Source organism: Aphelocoma coerulescens, chromosome 12 (assembly GCF_041296385.1).
Source record: "Aphelocoma coerulescens isolate FSJ_1873_10779 chromosome 12, UR_Acoe_1.0, whole genome shotgun sequence".
In the NCBI taxonomy this organism is placed as follows: Eukaryota; Metazoa; Chordata; class Aves; order Passeriformes; family Corvidae; genus Aphelocoma; species Aphelocoma coerulescens.
Window position 1 is genome coordinate 4459552 of NC_091026.1, and position 18521 is coordinate 4478072.

An 18521-nucleotide genomic window follows, 5' to 3' on the forward strand; every position below is an offset into this window, starting at 1 on the left:
ACATGGTAGAAAGTTGGTGATAATTGAGTAGAGGTTACACAGCACTTAATAGAAGTATTTAATATTTATTAAATGCTTATATTTAATTATACAACATGGTTGAAATTTAACGTGCAAAATAACAAAAGACTGTGAGGCAGTTTGGACAGCTGCCCCTTCAGAGACTGAACAGGGAGAAGGATTTAGTCACCTGTTCAGGACTTGCTCTGCTGCAAAAGAAAGATACTGTGGTGGTGAGAGGTACTGCTCAAGCCCTTTAATTACTCTAGTTGTCTACACTATGTGTTGTAGAACACCACAAGGAGTCTAACATGAGTAAATAAAAGGTGTTGGCCCTTCAGAGTGTCATGTTTATGCATCTCTGGGGTGTTGCTATGGGTTCAGTGAATTTTGGAGCTAAAAATGAGATGAGATAGCAGAGGTCAGTCTTTTCTCTCCCTCCTGTTGTGGACAGGCAGAAATCCTCTGGTGGCACTGAACACTGGGTGAAAGCTGATGGGCTGGTTTGGAGTGCTCTGACAGACCTGTGAATGTGAGGAGCTGTGCTCCATGAGTGTGGATTCCGCTCACTTTGTGTTGTTCCCTCTGCAGGATGTCCGAGCTGATTGAGAAGGAGACTGAAGAGTACCGCAAAGGGGACCCGGACCCCTTTGATGACCGACACCCAGGTAAGGTGTCCTGAGTGGTTTTGGCAGCACCAGCTGTGTCCTAGTGCTTAACCTGGTAGCTCATATTCAAAAGTAAAGAGCTTTTAGCCTGAATGTGCCAACTGTTGATCAAGGTCTGACACTGCTTTTGCACTGGGAAGCTGTGCTCTGTAGTGCTGACACTAGAGCATCCCAGAGTCAATTTGAAGGTACCACTTCAACAGTAATGTTGGCATCTTGAGGTAGGAAAATAAGTGTTTTCCTGTTTGTCCCACAGGTCGGGCTGACCCAGAGTGCATGCTTGGTCACTTACTGAGGATACTCTTCAAGAATGATGATTTCATGAATGCGGTAGGTTTGCTCTGAGAACTTTCTCTGTCAATTCCTCACACCACCTTATTGCTTTTATTTCCTCTGTGCTGGTTGACCTTGGTACTTGTTTAATATTAATTTTAGTGGTGTCAGAATTCTCTTTTCCATAACAGTGGTTTTTAAGATGGGTTAAGAGCAACTCATTTGCCACTGTAAAAGTGACTCAAGTAAAGGGGAGTTCATGAGCTATTGGAATGTGTGTAGCAACAATTGAATTAGCTGTTGTCAAGGTTTATTGGTCTCTTTAAAGAAAATGTAGCTCCTCTACTACAAGTCCAAAAGCATAATTTCTTTCTGTAATGGAAATGAATACCGCTAATTCCAGTGCCTTGCTTGTGAATGCTTGGAACTTCTGGGCTGCCTGTAGGAGCAGAAGAGCATGTCAGCTCTAGAAGACTCAGGCAGAGAATCAGGAGGCAAGAGTCTGCCTTTCCACTTGGCATTGCTAACCTCTAACATGACTTAATAGCTAGAATTTTGTTACCTTTGCATCCCTGCAAACACCTGTATCAGTACACATTGCTGGAAGGATTCTGACAGATTGCTTGCATGTCTCTCTCTGTCTTAAACTGCAAGTGATAAGCAAATACAGGTACAATTAAAAATGTGCAATTTCTTATGGTCATTTTTTTAGTTATCTTTTCATGTTTGCACTGTTACTGTTACAGTTTTTTGAGACATTTGTCTTTACAAATCAGTTAAAGATAGATATTTAGTCAGAAAACAGCAAGTCAGAGACTCTCTTCTTCTCTGAGAAGTAATTTCAACTTCTAAGGCACTGAGGGAGCAGGCTAAAGGCTGGCCATGTTGAGATCCAGGGCTTAGACTGGCATTCCTTACTTTATTGTTTTGCTGCTGTGGGAGCTGTAAGGCTTTCACTGCTCTGGGTTTGGTCAGAGTTGAATTTCAAACCAGTGCTGTTCCTGATCTTCTCCAGCTAGTGAATGCTTATGTGATGACAAGCAGAGAACCTCCACTAAACACTGCTGCCTGCAGACTTCTTCTGGACATCATGCCGGGACTGGAAACAGCTGTTGTCTTTCAGGAAAAGGTATCACCTGTACTAAAGCTTGGGTTTTAAGCTTGCTTTGTTTTGTACTCCAGCAAGACTTCCCAAAGGAGAAACCAGTAAAAAGCCATATTGAAATCTTGTCTCTGAGAGCCAATCTGTTCAGTCCTACTAATGGTTTGGGGCTTTTGCTCCTGGATTGTTCAGTTAATCAAATCTTGGGTATTTCATAGCTTTTTAAAGTGTGAAGACTGATTCAAACAGAGGAGCTGGAACTTAATGTAATGTTTTGGGAAATATTATAATTTGAATTGTTACTTTATAGGCCTGTGAATGGAGCAGGCTGTATAGAACATGGAGGACTTGCCCAGTAATCCTCAGCTCCAGCAGAGCGATAGCTTTACTAGAGCTAAGTGATAAGCAAGTCGTACTTTAACTAAGCAGTCTAAAATCCACATGCTTTGTGGGGCTTATCTGGAACTGTGATGGACAGCTGAATCAGACTTCTGTATGTTGACAAGTGAGTTGTTCTGAAGGAGTGCACACAGAGTGGAAAGTGAGGAGAAAGTGAATTTCACTCAAGGCACAGTTTCCTCATCTGTAAGACTTGATGTTTTTCTCAAGTTTGGAAATGTGGTAGTCCTTTATGTAAAAGTTCTAAATTAATTTCTCTACTATTGGAAATATGCATATGAATTCTAAAGCATAATTTAAAAAAAAAAGAATAATGTGCTCCCTTTGTAAAAGATTTAATTTAATTTGAGCTCTTTGTGGTCTGTCCCAAAGCTGAGGCTGGGAAGCATTGATGAAAAAAAATTTAAAACCAAAACAATAGTTCCCCATTTGAGGAGAATATAACTATTTCCAGAGGCCAAAGTTCTCTGTAAATTGAAATGAAGTTGAGTTTTGCACGTAAGGACTTTTTTCCTCTTGACTGGAGAATATCTAGAGCTGTGTTCGGGCCCTTAGGGCTCCTGTACATAGGAGGCTTTCGGAAAGTGCTGTTCCCGGCACTAAGAGGCCCTCTAGCGACCAAGGGATTTCGCATCTCATCAGTTAGAATTTTTTTTCATTGCATAAGAGCATTGAAATAATAATGTAATTGTCTTTAAATATATAACAGGCAACTCTAAAGATCTGTAAGCTGGGAGTTCCCATTTAAATGTGTCTATTCATTATTACTTTTCATTGATCTCTTATTGTATTCTATAATTCAAATTATGTGCAAGATTTGTCATGATAATGATGGGTTGTTGCTGATGTTTCCAAATCCAGTGGCAGTTTAGGGGAAACAAATTAATCTTTCATTGTAAACCATTGTCTTTGCAATTGACTGTTTTAAATTTAGCCACATTCCATTCTACTTGATGTAAGTTCAACACAGCTTCTTTGAAATTTCCTAAATTGCTGGAGACTTTTATTAGTGAAACTGACTGGAGCTTTGGGGTTGTTTGTTTGGACTAATTCATACCTGTAGTGTTTTGCTGCTTCCTAGGAAGTATCTTAACTGGCCCCTTTTTTGCAGGTGTACAAATCCAAATATCTAATGCCTGGGCATAGTTTCATGCAGCTTAAAGTTTTGGATTTTTTTTGTTCTAGGTATTTTTATTCATTACATGCTTGGTAGAAAATCCAGCCTGGTCATTACTAGAGATAAGAGAGAATTCTTCCTAACAGGTGCTCTCATTGGGACTGAGAAGTTAAAGATAAAATGTAACTGTTGGAACTGGTTTCTTGTTTTCTCCCTTTTAGGAAGGCATAGTTGAAAATCTCTTTAAGTGGGCACGAGAGGCTGATCAGCCTCTAAGGACATACGCAACGGGACTGTTGGGAGGAGCTATGGAAAACCAGGACATTGCTGCAAATTACAGGGATGAGAACTCACAATTGGTAATGATCTCTCAATCACTTTCCCTCTGTGGAGTAGTTACCTCTTTTTAATTTTTATTTATGGGGAGCTCACATTCATGGGTTAATATGAGTCTTACACTGGTTGTAACACTGTCTGTAAGAGTCGTGGTTTCCATCCTTTCCTGACTGAGTTGGAGCATGCAGCCTGCTTATTCTGTTAACAGCAGTTGTATTCTAAATGCCAATGGAAACCTAAGAAGTCAAATACTTTACTTTTTAATGAGACTCATATTCATACCTTCCTTAAAGAAGAATTTTCAGAAGCTTTACATCTGTAACTATTGCACGTTGTGATTTGCCCACCAGACAGAGGTTTTAAAATGAAAGGTAAGTCAACATGGAGACAACTATGATGAAATTGTGATGACTTGTCTTCTAAACATTAAAAGTAAAAGCATGACCTTTGGTTTTGTGGAACTGCAATTTACCAAAACTGCTGCTTCCAAAGGGAATGTTGCCTTTATTTCAGGCTGGGCAGAGATGGTGGAAGGATGCTGCAAGCTGGTATGTGGTTCTGTTAGCACCAATATAGCTCATCTGCTCCTAAAGGCTTTCCAGCCACTTCCTTCTCACACAGGAGACATGGTGCTGATATTTTAGAATGAAAGTAGCTGTAGCAAAATGGATTTGAGTTCTCTCACTCACTTTGAAATTATTTCTCTGGGCAAATGTACACCACAGCATACTCATACAGCACTTTATGCTGTGGAGTGGGTTATATGATGATAACAGAAAATATGGCTGAGGTGAGTTGCATGATCAAAGCAAGGAATGTGTTCTCATGAGTGCTGCTTTTCTGAAACAGGTGGCTCTGGTGCTTCGTCGGCTACGAGAGTTGCAGGTCACTGAAATGACCACAAAACAGGAAAACAAGCGCCCCAGTCCTCGGAAAGTGCCATCAGATCCTCTGCTGCCCCTTGATGAAGAGGCTGTGGATATGGATTATGGGGAGATGACAGTAGATGGAGAGCAAGAGGAAGTTTCTGGTGATATGGAGATCTCCTTTCATCTTGATTCAAGTCATAAGACCAGTAGCAGAGTAAACTCTGCTACAAAGCTAGATGATGGGGGACTGAGAAAACACAAATCAGGGAAACAGCACGAAAGAGACGGCTTCCGGAAGGCCAAGCAAAAGCTGGGCTTCTCCACCTCGGAACCAGAGCGGATGTTTGTTGAACTGTCCAACAGCAGCTGGTCAGAAATGTCCCCGTGGGTGATTGGCACTAATTACACTCTTTACCCCTTGACTCCTGCCATAGAGCAGAGGCTGATTCTTCAGTACCTGACTCCCTTGGGGGAGTACCAAGAGGTGAGCATATGAAGGTGGGAGGAAGCACTCTGTGCTCTAATTCTCCATACAAAGCTGAGTGGAATTGTGGGGGAAAATTGGCAGAACTGTTATATCACACTCTGATATCTCCTGTCATGATTAAGATTGGTAACTTTTCCTGAGTTGTTGATGACTTTTAAATTGATGAAGTCATTAGTTTGAATATTACTTGGTGGGTAATACTCAAACCTGAACCTAGCAGATGTGTGGTCTGGTAGTTGGAGCATGGCCTTGGGGATTTTGTCCCATGTTCCTGTTGAATTTGGTGCTTGCTTACATGACACTTTGTTTGAAATGCAGACATTTTTCCTGTTTCCTATGGGGGATATGATCGATTCCTGCAAGTTAAAGTCTGAGGAAATAACTTGAAATTCTAAATGAAGTGGTTTGTGTAACCTCTGTGGTAGTTTTGAGAAGTGGCAGGGCCCATGTTATGCAGATGCTTTTGAAAACTGATGTTACTTAAATGGACAAAATAATGTGGCTGTGTCAGATTTACCAAAGTGTGTTTCCATTTTTTCTTTTTTTTCCTTTTTTTTTTCTTTTTTTTCCTTTTTTTTTTTGTGGTTTACTTTTATTTGTAGCAGAACAAAGCAACACAGTTTTGCTTTGTGATCGATGTTATGTGTGTGCACATGTGTGCCTTGCTTCTATGAGAGCCAGAGAAACCATTACCCCTAACACCCTGCATGCTGACTGGATTGCTTCATATGCCAGCAATGATAGGCTATAAAAATAGGAATTACTAGCATGAAGGTGTTACAAAGAACAATGCAAAGGGTTTTGGTTTGTTGCCCTGCTCTCCTGTTTTTTCTGTTCAGTTGTTGGGTAGTTGTCTTTGCACAGATGGAAGGTGGAGCCTCTCTCCGGGGTGGTATCTGTGTGGACTTCCATAGCCGCACTTGAAGGACAGTCTTAAGATTTCCGTGTGGCAGCTGCCATGCACCTTGCTGCAGTCAGCAGATGTATTACAAGAGGTCTGTTAACCTTTATTGCTTCCTATGGATGGAGCTGGTTACCACTGACCTCTCATAACAGGTATCTGCTAATAGGGGAAAATTGGGGGTTTGAGAGAGTATAAACCAAAAGAGACCTTGTAATTCTCATGAAACATTCAGCTAGTGTCCCGTTTTTGTTTTTCTCAGCTGCTACCCATCTTTATGCAACTGGGATCAAGGGAGCTGATGATGTACTACATTGATTTGAAGCGAACCAACGATGTGCTGCTCACTTTTGAAGCCCTTAAGGTAAATTACTTTCATAATACATAAAATATACCATAAATATTGTAGAAACATTGAATATATGCTTGCTATGTGTCAAAGGCAAGTGCTTATCTTCTTTAGGCCTGTGTCTGGGATTGGAGTTGGCTTTCACTCAACTTGAATGCATTGCAGTTTTGTTTTTTTAAGTGTCAAGCACTTAAAACAGAAAAACAGTAAAGGAAGGAGGGAATAAAAAGATCTTAATTGTTCAGGAAGGGCCGTTAAGTTCACCTTTCATCTGCCTATTTGAAGATGATAAAAATTCCTTTTTCTGTTAAATGGTTGTATTCCTGCTGCCCTTAGATAGCATTCCTGAGTTATTCCACTGCCTGCCATCTCAGAGGACAATTGAGAGGGGTATGGAGCATAAACATCTTACTCCCAGAAGCCTCAGCATGACATCGCTGAGCTCAGTAGTTGAAATACTAATTTTGTGTGAGTCATCTTTAAGGTTACCTCCCCAAGGTAAAAAGCCACACAAAATAACCTTATTCAAGCCAAACCTGCAGTGCAGCAGCACAAGCTAAACTTTTCTGTGCATTCTTTCCCTCCTTCACTTCATTTTGAAGGAGCAATGTTCCTATAGAAGCTGTAGGTTACTTCACTTGGGGGTAGAGTGGAGTTTACAGTGGTTCTTACTCTTTCCTCTTGAGGTGTAGGTAATACAGACAAGCACTGTGCAGTACACTTCAGTGCAGCTTCAGGCTTCCCTTTAATTGCTTTTACACTTCATTTTGTAAAATTCCTTGTGTCAGCAATATGTCATAATCAAAATATGAATGGAAATTTAAATAATTATCAGTAATAATAGAAAGTGAGTGAATTTGATGACAATAGAAAGACCTTAAGGTGGCCTGTTGGATAATTTCTGAGTTGCTCTGCTTTTCTTGTATTTTTTTCACAAGATGTGTAAAAAAAGTGATAGTGCCTTTTTTGCTTTTGTCGTTGGGATAAATGCTACATTCTGGATTAAATGTAATGGGAGGAGGAAATGAGGTAGACAAAGCACAGAGCACTTGCTTTTTCTGCTGTCTGTTTTTCTGTGGGATGGGGATGGAATTGATGACAGTTTGAAGAATCCCAGTCTAATCTGCTTTTTTCCTTAGCATTTGGCATCATTGCTGCTGCACAACAAGTTTGCAACAGAGTTTGTTGCTCATGGAGGAGTGCAAAAGTTGCTGGAGATTCCTCGTCCTTCCATGGCAGCAACAGGAGTGTCCATGTGTTTGTATTACTTGTCGTACAATCAAGATGCAATGGAGAGGGTAAGAGTCCTTCTTGTACTGTAACTGCAGTGATTCCCGTCATTTCTTAGTGTTCCTACCTGTGTTCAAACAGTGAATAAACATCTCCTAAACTTAAAAGCAAATTTATATGGATGACTGACATATGCAGAGGCATTAGGAGGTATATGAATAATAGTGTATTGTTCTAAGGTGTGTACGTGAATAACAGTGTATTGTTTCAAGGGTGTGGATTTCAGTTCCTAGGGAATTAACTGAAGACCTTGTCAGCATTCTCTCAATGCTTCAATCACCCTTTTCATTCTATTCTTCCCTCTTTCCCTCAAAAAATACAAACGAAAACCTCCTTCATTCTCATTTGCCTTTCTTTTCTGGTCTGTTCCAATGGACTCCTACACCTGAGGTTGTTTTTCTCCGTGCATGGTTCCAGATACTCTGCCAGATGTTATCCCAGTATGTACAGATACCAGGTAGAGCAGGTGTCTGTGGTACATTTTGGATTTCAGAGGAAGCCAGCTTCAAGGTAGTCCATGCCAAGCCTCCGGTCTGAAGCTGGTAGCACTGTATTCTGTGAGTACATCCAACACCAGCAGAGAAGAGATGGATAACTCTGCGAACTTGGCACACAGCAGCTGGTGTCAGCACTTCAGCTCTGTGCTGTTCCTCTTGGCACTGACCCTGGCAGAGGGTTCCCAGTTCCTGCTCAATAGAAGTTAACAGGCATATGCAAAGGTGTAGTTCTGAGCACATGGTCTGCATGTCTCAGAGGCATGGTCTGAGAACAGGAAAAGACCAGCTCAGTTGTCTGTTTCCAGAGAAAAGTCAGGCTTTACACTTGCATTTGATGATCCTTGCAATTCCCCTAGGTTTCAGTGCTGCCAGAGTTTGCTAGAACCTCAACATAGCATATGGTACTGTTACACTGAGCAGAATTTGTATTTCTTAAGTGAAAACTTGTCTGCCTCTAGTGAAGCATTCTTTGGATTTGTGGAAGTGGTACGGAAAAGGACTCTCTGAAATTGTGCTACACTAAGACTGCTGTGTTCATTGTGCTTTGCTCTGGGAATGGACCAATTTCTAGTCCTACATTACCAAATCATACCCTTTATTAGTCTAACAGCAGTTTTTTTTTACTGGTTTGGAAATGGGACTTTTTGTTTCATGTCTCAGATGTCCCAAGTCAAGCTGGGAATAACTGATACTTGTCCTCTGCTTCTCAAAGAGTCTTCATTTTCCTTAGAATTCTCTTCAGCAATCTCTTTGAAGTCCTCCTCAAGAATGTTCTTTTGCTTTCTAGGTGTGCATGCACCCCCATAATGTGCTTTCAGACGTAGTGAACTATACCTTGTGGCTGATGGAGTGCTCCCACGCCTCGGGCTGCTGCCATGCCACCATGTTCTTCTCCATTTGCTTCTCCTTCCGTGCCGTCCTGGAGCTCTTTGACAGGCACGATGGGCTGCGACGTCTGGTTAACCTGGTAAGGGCTGTGGCTTTAAGTGGGGAGTAGGGGTTTAGTGTCAGGTTTTGCACCCTGTAAGTGCAACTGTGGAGTTTTGTTCTTTTGTTTAGTTTTGCTTGGGGTTTTTCCTCCACAATTCCCAAGAGATGGAGAGGTGGGTTGAGTTTTCTAAGCAACACTTGCATGCATCCTTTTATCTTTATTATTTTTATTTTTATTATTACGATTATTGTCTAGAGACTTGCTACCCTTTGGGAGCTTTTTGGCACAAGTCCTGCGTTAAGCAATACTCATTCAGACAGTTGTGGCTTAGTGGCAGTCAAAATGTTTCTTACCACTCCACATACACTTGCACCCTGTTGGATGTGGATAAATGCAGCCTTGTTCCAGGAGGAGAATAGCTGTGTGCGTGCTGCAGTAACCACGGTAGCTTCTGGGTACAAGTGACAGTGCTCATGTACAAAAGCTGCAATGTCTGCAGTGTGTTGCTGTACACTCCAGCTTGGGCTGTGTCTGACTCAGGGACATCAATACTGCAGGGTGCTAGCACAACGTATGATGCTGTATTATGCCTGATAGTACTCGGCAAGGCACCGCCTCCAGACCTACACTGATGTCACTTCTACATTTCTGTCTTCATAGATAGTGGAGGAGAGGGCATGGTTCAATTTAGGCTATTTACCCATGCAGAGACTCTTTTCTGTTCTGCTCTGACTGTTTTGTCAGCTCTCAGTGTGTTTCTATATCGTGCACTGCAAAGGCAGTGTCTTTGGGTTTGGTACGAGAGCAGCTGAGAGGTGTAGCTGCTTTTTTCCTGGAGACTGGGCTGATGAAACTTTTTTTCCCACACCCAACCTCTTTCTGAAGATAAGCACTCTGGAGATCTTAAACCTGGAAGACCAAGGAGCCCTCCTGAGCGATGATGAGATCTTTGCCAGTCGCCAGACAGGGAAGCACACCTGCATGGCCCTGCGGCGGTACTTTGAGGCTCACCTTGCCATCAAACTGGAGCAGGTGAAGCAGTCGCTGCAGCGCACTGAGGGCGGCATCCTGGTCCATCCACAGCCCCCCTACAAGGTGAGGAGCACATTGCAAGCTTTTCACATGGTGGTTCCATTTCTCAGTTGAATCCAAGCTGCTGACATATGTAGATACCCTTCAAAGCCAGTGCAGTAACTAGACAGGCTGCAATTATTTTTTTTGTACTTTTTTCCTGTTGTGGGGCATGGAACTGCAGTAGGAAATTACAGAGGAGCCCTTGAGGTTAGTCTGAATTACATTTGATTAAGGCTCCTGCTCATGTGCTGTGGTTCCCTTTCCATCTCTCAAAAACTCAAAGGCAAGTTGTTTTTGATACTTGCGGGGTTTTCTATGCTGTGAATCTCTGAAAGGACAAAATCTGTATGTGTATAGAGGTGCATAGTGTTGAAAAACTTGGAAATAAGTTTGATTTGATAATAACTGAAATGTCTTTTGGACACCACTGGTTTTAGAAATTACCTGTGAGATCCAGATAGATAATAATCCATAGTCTTGGCCATGATTTTTTTTCCTGATTTCTCCCTGCAAAGCTGTTTTTGTTGGTTGTTTTGGTTTTGTTTGTTGGAGTTTTTTTAAACTGGAATTTATGGCTGCTTGTTTTGAAAGAGCACATTCACCTGTGGTTTCTGATTTAATTTATGATGTTTTTCTAGAGGAACTGAAATAAGAAAATATAACGGTGCAGAAATCACTTATTTTCCGTAACTAAAGAAATGTATATAAGCTGTTGCTTTCTCATGTAATTAAAAAATATTGAAAGGCAAACTTGCTAGGAATTTCTTTTTTTTATTCAGTATGTTTTGTAGTCAAAACTTAGAAACTGTAATTGAAAATTTTTAGAAACCTTTTTAATATTTTAGCACAAGTGTATATTGAATGATGGTGTAATAACTACTAGATTAGTAGCCTAAAAGCAGAGTAGAATTTTAATTTAATGTAACTTTTCCTCTTAAATTGGCTTAAGCTTTCTAAGACTGGAAAGAAACTTAAAGGATATTTTCCTTAAGCTTATTATTCTATATTATAGTGACAGTTGCTGTATTCTTTTATAACTGGGGAATAAACCAGAAAGTAAGTACTTAATCTGCAAGACAGAGTGGTAGTCTAATCTTGAAGATGCAGTTTTCAGTTAAATCCCGGCAGTGGGGGATTTGATGTGCAAGTTTGTAACCCTTTTGATCTAATGGTGTCCCTTTCCTTGCAGGCCTGCTCCTATACTCATGAGCAGATTGTAGAGATGATGGAGTTTCTGATTGAGTACGGTCCAGCACAGCTCTACTGGGAGCCTGCAGAGGTTTTTCTCAAATTGTCTTGTGTCCAGCTCATGCTTCAACTCATTTCCATTGCCTGCAACTGGAAGACGTACTATGCAAGGTGAGCTGTTTGCTGTAGTGCTCTATTTGAGTGCAGCATTTGTGGCTCTTGGGCAGGACATTACATTTCCAGATTTTCTGCCCTGATAGTATTTAAAACAGGCACATGCTGGTTAATGCTGTTAGGGCCTGTGCTGGGGCCACACAGTGCTTATTGAAGTTAACTCTGGGGAAAGCAGGACTAAAATTTTGAGGTAGAGAGAGGGATGTCAAGAAATTTCTGAAGAACCAGAATGCCTCAGGCCTTTGATTACTATGACACTGATTTCTCAGAAAAGCTTCATCACAGGTCTGTGCCTCTTTCTATCTGTTTCAAAATTTGTTTACTTTTTTGTTAAGAGAGAGGCTAGAAAATGCTCCATGGAGAGGGTGAAATCAAGACCTATCTTAATCCTGGAATGAGGTGGACCAGGGCTCCCTCCTCCTTATTTCTGCTGCCTACAGGAGCTCCTTGCCTAACTTAACTTGAAAGCCTTTGAAATCTGTTTTGCAGTTCCCTGCCTCCCTCCCTCTCAGGTTGCACTCTCCTGGGTAGCTTGTGTTCTCCTGTTTCTTTCCTTCTGCAGCTGTTTCCTAATTGCTACCTGGGTTAACTCCTACCTTTCCACACAGGTTATAGATCTCCTCTTCTTTGCATTGTTCTGCTCTCTCACCTCCTGTTGAACACCCCTTTTCACCTTCCACACACCTGTGTCTCTCTTAAACTGGAGCCTAAATTGGTATCTTTCGACATCTGGTTTGCTGCTAAATAGTTTCCCTTGACTTCAGAAGAACTTCCTTCCTAGTTAACTGGTGACAGAGTATTGTAGACAGCAATGTTTCTGGATGTAGATTTAGATTAGATTTAGAAGCTTAATTTAGAATGCTTTTGATAGTAAGTCTTAACATTCTTATTTTTATAAATACAAAATTACAGTGCTTTTAGGAGCCTGTGGGATAAATGTTGGCAGACTGCAGGCAGTGGTGTGCATGTGAGCACTGCCTTCTGTGGAGACCAGCCCATTTCATTCTAAAATCAAAAGGCCCCATCAAATGCAGCAGGTGTGACTGATTTACTTCAATTTGTTGGAGTAGAGTAAATTGAATACTATTTGATGTTATTGAAACAACTCTGTACATGCAATTCTAAGAAGTTCTTCTGTTGCTGTCTTCCAGGAATGACACAGTACGGTATGCTTTGGATGTACTGGCCATCCTGACTGTAGTTCCTAAAATCCAGTTGCAACTGGCAGAACCTGTGGATGTGTTAGATGAAGCTGGATCTACTGTTTCCACTGTGGGTAAGCTGAATATGGTCCTGATGACTTACACATTTATCAGTTGTCTTCTGCTACGTGGGTTTTGGCTGGCTATTCCTCACCTACAGTGAGACAAGGGTTAAAATAATTAATGTACTCAGAGTTACTGTCAAGGATGCAAATAAATGGGAGAGTGCACTGTGGTTAAAATTGTGTCATGATTAGCACTGTGATTGGGTTACACGTTTAGAGGCAGGTCTTTCTCTTGCACTTGTTTTCAAGGGCTCATTAAATACAGGTAGAGGCAAATCTACTTTTATAATGGGATTATTAGGTTTCCTCAGTTTCCCAGAAATTTAGGTCTCCTGAGGATATGGCATTCGAGAGTATGGGAGAGGAACAATTATTGCTGTGTGAGTTATGCTCTAACTGGTTGCCTCCAGGTTCAGCATGTAAATGAGTGAGATGTGCCTGGATCAGATCCAAGGCTTCTGCTTTAACTGGAGCCTCACTTTTCTTTTTAAGAAAATAAAAATAAAGGGCAGGCAGGGTACTAGATATAGGCAAAAGACAATTTCTTTTGCACAATGACTCTGTAGGCAAATACCAATTCTATGAGGGTTTTGATCTTCTGAAGCAGAAACTAACAGGAATTCTGTGGGGGAAAAAAAGTAACCCTAAAATTTCTTTTTTGCTTGATTCCTTTTGAAAGTTGTTATATGATTACTTTGTTTTCAGTGACTGGATGTCTTGTGTAGGAGAGTTGCTCTCTGCAGTAAGAATCAGAGCATATCTGTGCATCTTGCTCTGGTCTGGATACCTTAGATTTTTTTACTCCTGGAGTGTGCTTGATCTGAGAGATTGTATGACACTACCTACTGATGATGAAGTGGAGGACCAGCAGTGCAGGAAAACACTTTGCTAGGGAGGTAGAAGAATATGTCTTAGATTAGTTAGCAGAACTTCAGGAATTTCCAGAATTAAGGGAAATTTTCTTCAGATTTGTTGGACAACTCCCTTACTTGTCTGATCAGCTTGTGTAAGATATATTTTGGAGTATTGAAGAAACTATTTATTTCCCTCACTAGGTATTAGTATCATCCTTGGAGTTGCTGAGGGTGAGTTTTTCATCCATGATGCTGAGATTCAGAAATCAGCCCTTCAGATCATCATCAACTGTGTGTGTGGCCCAGATAATCGGATCTCCAGCATCGGGAAATTCATCTCTGGAACTCCTCGTCGAAAGCTTCCTCAGGCCCCCAAGAGCAGTGAGCACACGTTAGCCAAGATGTGGAATGTGGTGCAGTCCAACAATGGCATCAAGGTGCTGCTGTCGTTGCTGTCTGTGAAGATGCCGATCACTGATGCAGATCAGATCCGGGCACTGGCCTGCAAAGCCCTGGTGGGGCTGTCGCGCAGTAGCACCGTCCGGCAGATTATCAGCAAGCTGCCCCTGTTCAGCAGCTGTCAGATCCAGCAGCTGATGAAGGAGCCGGTGCTGCAGGACAAGCGCAGCGAGCACGTGAAGTTCTGCAAATACGCTGCCGAGCTCATCGAGCGCGTCTCAGGGAAGCCCCTGCTCATCGGCACGGACGTCTCGCTGGCTCGGCTGCAGAAGGCGGATGTGGTGGCCCAGTCGAGGATCACATTTCCTGAGAAGGAGCTGCTGCTGCTGATCCGGAACCATCTCATCTCTAAGGGCCTCGGGGAAACTGCGTCTGTCCTCACAAAAGAGGCTGACCTGCCCATGACTGCAGCATCTCACTCCTCTGCCTTCACCCCTGTTGCGGCCGCTGCCTCTCCGGTGACTCTGCCTCGCACTCCTCGCATAGCTAATGGCATCTCAGCCCGTTTGGGTAGCCACACTGCTGTAGGTTCCACTGCCACCTCTGTCCATGCTCAGGCAAGGCCGTCTGCATCCCAAGGTCCACCTGCCCTTCCAGGTCCTTCTTATGCCAGCAACTCTCCTCTGATTGGCAGAATTAGCTTTGTCAGGGAGAGGCCATCTCCCTGCAACGGCAGGAAAATCAGAGTGTTGCGACAAAAATCGGACCATGGCGCCTACAGCCAGAGCCCAGCTATCAAAAAGCAGCTGGACAGACACCTTCCTTCCCCACCCACGCTGGACAGTATAATCACAGAGTATCTTAGGGAGCAGCACGCCCGCTGCAAGAACCCTGTTGCCACCTGTCCCCCTTTCTCTCTCTTTACTCCCCACCAGTGTCCTGAGCCAAAACAGAGGCGCCAGGCGCCCACTAACTTTACCTCACGGCTGACCCGCAGGGCAGCCTTTCCGAAGTACGGAGGGGTGGATGGTGGCTGCTTTGATAGACACCTTATATTTAGCAGGTAAGGAAGAAAACAATGTTGTGATCCCTCTCAGGATGTACCCTGTGCCAAAAAGCATTACCTGGATTCAGGCTGTGCAGTCCCACAGTGAAGTATCCTTGGAGACAAAAGAGTTTTCATTCACAGTGACAGTGCGAGATCCTTGAAAGGCTTTTTTAGTAGTTCTGTTTGTCTTGTCCTTAGTGCTGACCCTTAGTACCCAAAGCACACTTTATTTTCAGTAGCAACATTGACTAATGAAGCTGGTAGCTCTTTGTTCTCCTTTGGAAGGTGAGTATGTAGCACCAATTTTACATGAGAGTGTAGCATAGCCTTGAGGATGGTTGGCTGACAGATGCAGGACAGTGAAAACTGTATTTTGTTCTTGCAACTGAATCATCAGCACCACCAGTTGCCTCTTTATGTGGCCTTTCCTGAGGTTAAACTGGAAGGTGATGTAAAGTTTATGAAAATACAGATGACACGTTCACGAAAGCATCTTCACAGTGAAAGCAGTGTCACCATGGGAAGCTGTGATGTCAGGAGGTTGTTTGGCTGATGTGACATCTTCTTGTGCTAAGTGTTTCAGAACTGTTAGGAACTTTTTTGCTAGCTCTCTGTACTTAGTCAGGTGTTGACATTACAGGTTTTCCATCAATCCAACTTTGAAGATGGAGTCCAAGTGCTTCAGCTTAATGATGTGCTTTAACAGAAGTACCACATAGTGGAAAACAGACCCTAAAGATTGCAAACACTGTTGTAATACTCGAGCACTAGTCTTCACATTGACACTTATCTTGTTCTAGAAGAAAGCTATAACTTGTACCTATGTAATATTTAAGGGCTGGATTTAATATCATCACACAGCATTTCAGTTTTGGTTCTCTCTTTTGGGTTACCCATGTATTTTTGCTTTCTCTAGGTTCCGTCCAATTTCTGTGTTCAGGGAAGCAAATGAAGATGAAAGTGGCTTTACCTGTTGCGCATTTTCTGCAAGAGAACGATTCTTAATGCTGGGTACTTGCACGGGGCAGTTGAAACTCTACAACGTGTTCAGTGGACAGGAGGAGGCCAGTTACAACTGCCATAACTCTGCCATCACGCACCTTGAGCCATCCAGGGTAAGGAATCCCAGACATGTTCTGATTTTTAGGCCCTGATATGTTTTGGGCCCATCTGGATATGTACATCTAAAATGTACCTACTGGCTGGCCTGCAGTGCCTGTCATTGAAGTACTTGTAATAGTTGCATACTCTCACTCTTGTGAGTTCTACATTTAGGGTTTTTTTCTTCCCAAGATAATAAAGAAGATACACAGTGGCTGTGTGTCTTCTTAAGAAATTAATATATATGTCTGGAAGTAGAAGAATGCTTAAACTGACTATTACACATTTGTTTATGTGTGAGATCAGATATCAGAGTTTCTGTATCTTCCCTTTTCTGGAAAAAGAAACTTTTCAGGGGATGATTCTAGGAAGAAAGAAAAGATTTACAAGCAAAATGGACTCCATTCACAGGACATCAGAATTCAGCCATGAACGATCCTGATGTTATCTGCTGTTAACATCATAGATTAGGAATAACAATGGGAACAAAGTTTGTCTACCAAGGGCTCTTTGTTATACAGAGTATTAGATACCTGGATTTTATCCCTATAGGAGTAGTATTAGGCACAAACGTGTGCTCTTTAGTTTCTAAATTGATCTTGTAAGTTAAAAGTGTACAGGTAAAATGATAACCTCTGTTTTCCCTGGTATTCTTTTCCCTTCCTCTGCTCCAATCTGGAAATCCAGGATGGATCTTTATTGCTGACATCTGCTACCTGGAGCCAACCTCTGTCTGCATTGTGGGGGATGAAGTCTGTCTTTGATATGAAGTAGGTACACTCTGATTCAGCTGTGGGGTGTGCTGCAGCTGGAAGAACCATTTGATACAGGAATAAACTCTGTAAAACAGAATAGCACAGATCTCACAATGTCTCTTGTGAAAAATAAAACGTGCTCCCTTTCTTATGTTGGTATATTCCCTATTTTATTTGGTACAGAGCAAATTCTAAATTCTACTTAAAGTCCTGTTTAGTGCAAGATAGATCAGTAAAGTCACTGTTACTCCTGAAGGCAAAGAAACATGTTTGTGTTTTTATTCTCATGTTTGTAAATTGTCTTGGCAATCTTTATGTAGCCAGTTCAGAATTCAACTAGCATGGTGGTTTGCAGGGTGAAATTGTTAGACCTGGACTGCAAACTCTTTAAAATCTATTTCAGTATTTACAATTGTTCCTTCCCATAAAAAAATGGGTGAAAAACTCCTCATTTTTAAAAGGTTTGTTGTTGTCTACTTTAGTTGTAAACAACTGTTTTTGTGTGATCTGCATGGGGTCAGCTAGAGGCCTTTTTTCAGAGGAAAGGTTTAACTTCCTCAGGCTGCACGTGTTTGAATTGTTCATGGTGCCATCAATTGCTGACTTCTCCAAAGAGTGTCATGTTTATGGCAGGCCCTGTTGGTGGCAGGTCTGAATTTGCTACTGCAGTAGGTTATGGTCAGTGGCAAAGGAAAGGGTTTTCTACATCTTTTCTGTTGTTGAGACCTGTGCTGGAGTTGTTGGTGTTGTTTGGGTCACATAGAATCTGCAATTCCTTGACTTTTTTAATGTCTGTATCTGCAGGCATTCCTTCCCTGATGACCACTATGTGGAGTTCAGCAAGCACTCTCAGGACAGGGTCATTGGCACAAAGGGAGACATTGCACATGTAAGTACCAGAAAGCTCCTGGCTGTGAAGCTCTGGCAGGAATATAATTCTCCATAGGATGTTTATTAACTGATGTGAGTACTTTGATGCTCTGTGTAACTGATGAGCTTCAGAGGAAAGCTTTGAGAGTGTCAAATAACCTCTCCCTGTTCCTCAGGGTATAAACTTGACTATCTCAACCAGCTGTAGCACAAGTGTGGATGTGTTGCCTCTGGGCAAGTATCCTGAGCAATTGTAGATTGTGCTTTGTTTTATTCATTTGAGGGAGATCATGCAGGGTGTTTTTTTTCCTTTTGAACTTGCTTTCTTAGCCTTACTTTTCAGTAATAGTAATAATAAGAAAGTTCCACTGTAAACAGTAGCTCAGTCAACAGCTGTGGGAAATGACCTATTACAAGTGTCCTTCTTTTGCCCTCCCCGCCCCCCCCCCGCATTTGCAGCTTACTTTTGGGTAATTTAACTTCAGCACTGTGTCTTCAGAGAGTACTGTTGTAGTGCTTTGCATGAATACCTGCAAATTGGACAGACAAGGCTCAAGAGAGCTTCTGCTGCT

General features: G+C 42.1%; 1 protein-coding gene across 6 annotated transcripts in view; it reads left to right on the forward strand.

The window, feature by feature from the left end:
* Window positions 1–18521, forward strand: part of DCAF1 (DDB1 and CUL4 associated factor 1) — a 48769-nt gene that overhangs the window by 10014 nt on the left and 20234 nt on the right. For all 6 annotated transcript variants that reach the window (XM_069027388.1, XM_069027387.1, XM_069027390.1 and 3 more), the window contains exons 3-17: window positions 592–668; window positions 925–998; window positions 1957–2070; window positions 3781–3918; window positions 4745–5248; window positions 6415–6516; window positions 7641–7799; window positions 9076–9255; window positions 10105–10314; window positions 11483–11652; window positions 12807–12931; window positions 13978–15238; window positions 16140–16338; window positions 17012–17094; window positions 17884–17968. In XM_069027388.1, the coding sequence (XP_068883489.1) occupies window positions 592–668; window positions 925–998; window positions 1957–2070; window positions 3781–3918; window positions 4745–5248; window positions 6415–6516; window positions 7641–7799; window positions 9076–9255; window positions 10105–10314; window positions 11483–11652; window positions 12807–12931; window positions 13978–15238; window positions 16140–16338; window positions 17012–17094; window positions 17884–17968 (3481 nt within the window). The remainder of the gene's footprint in view (window positions 1–591; window positions 669–924; window positions 999–1956; window positions 2071–3780; window positions 3919–4744; window positions 5249–6414; window positions 6517–7640; window positions 7800–9075; window positions 9256–10104; window positions 10315–11482; window positions 11653–12806; window positions 12932–13977; window positions 15239–16139; window positions 16339–17011; window positions 17095–17883; window positions 17969–18521) is intronic.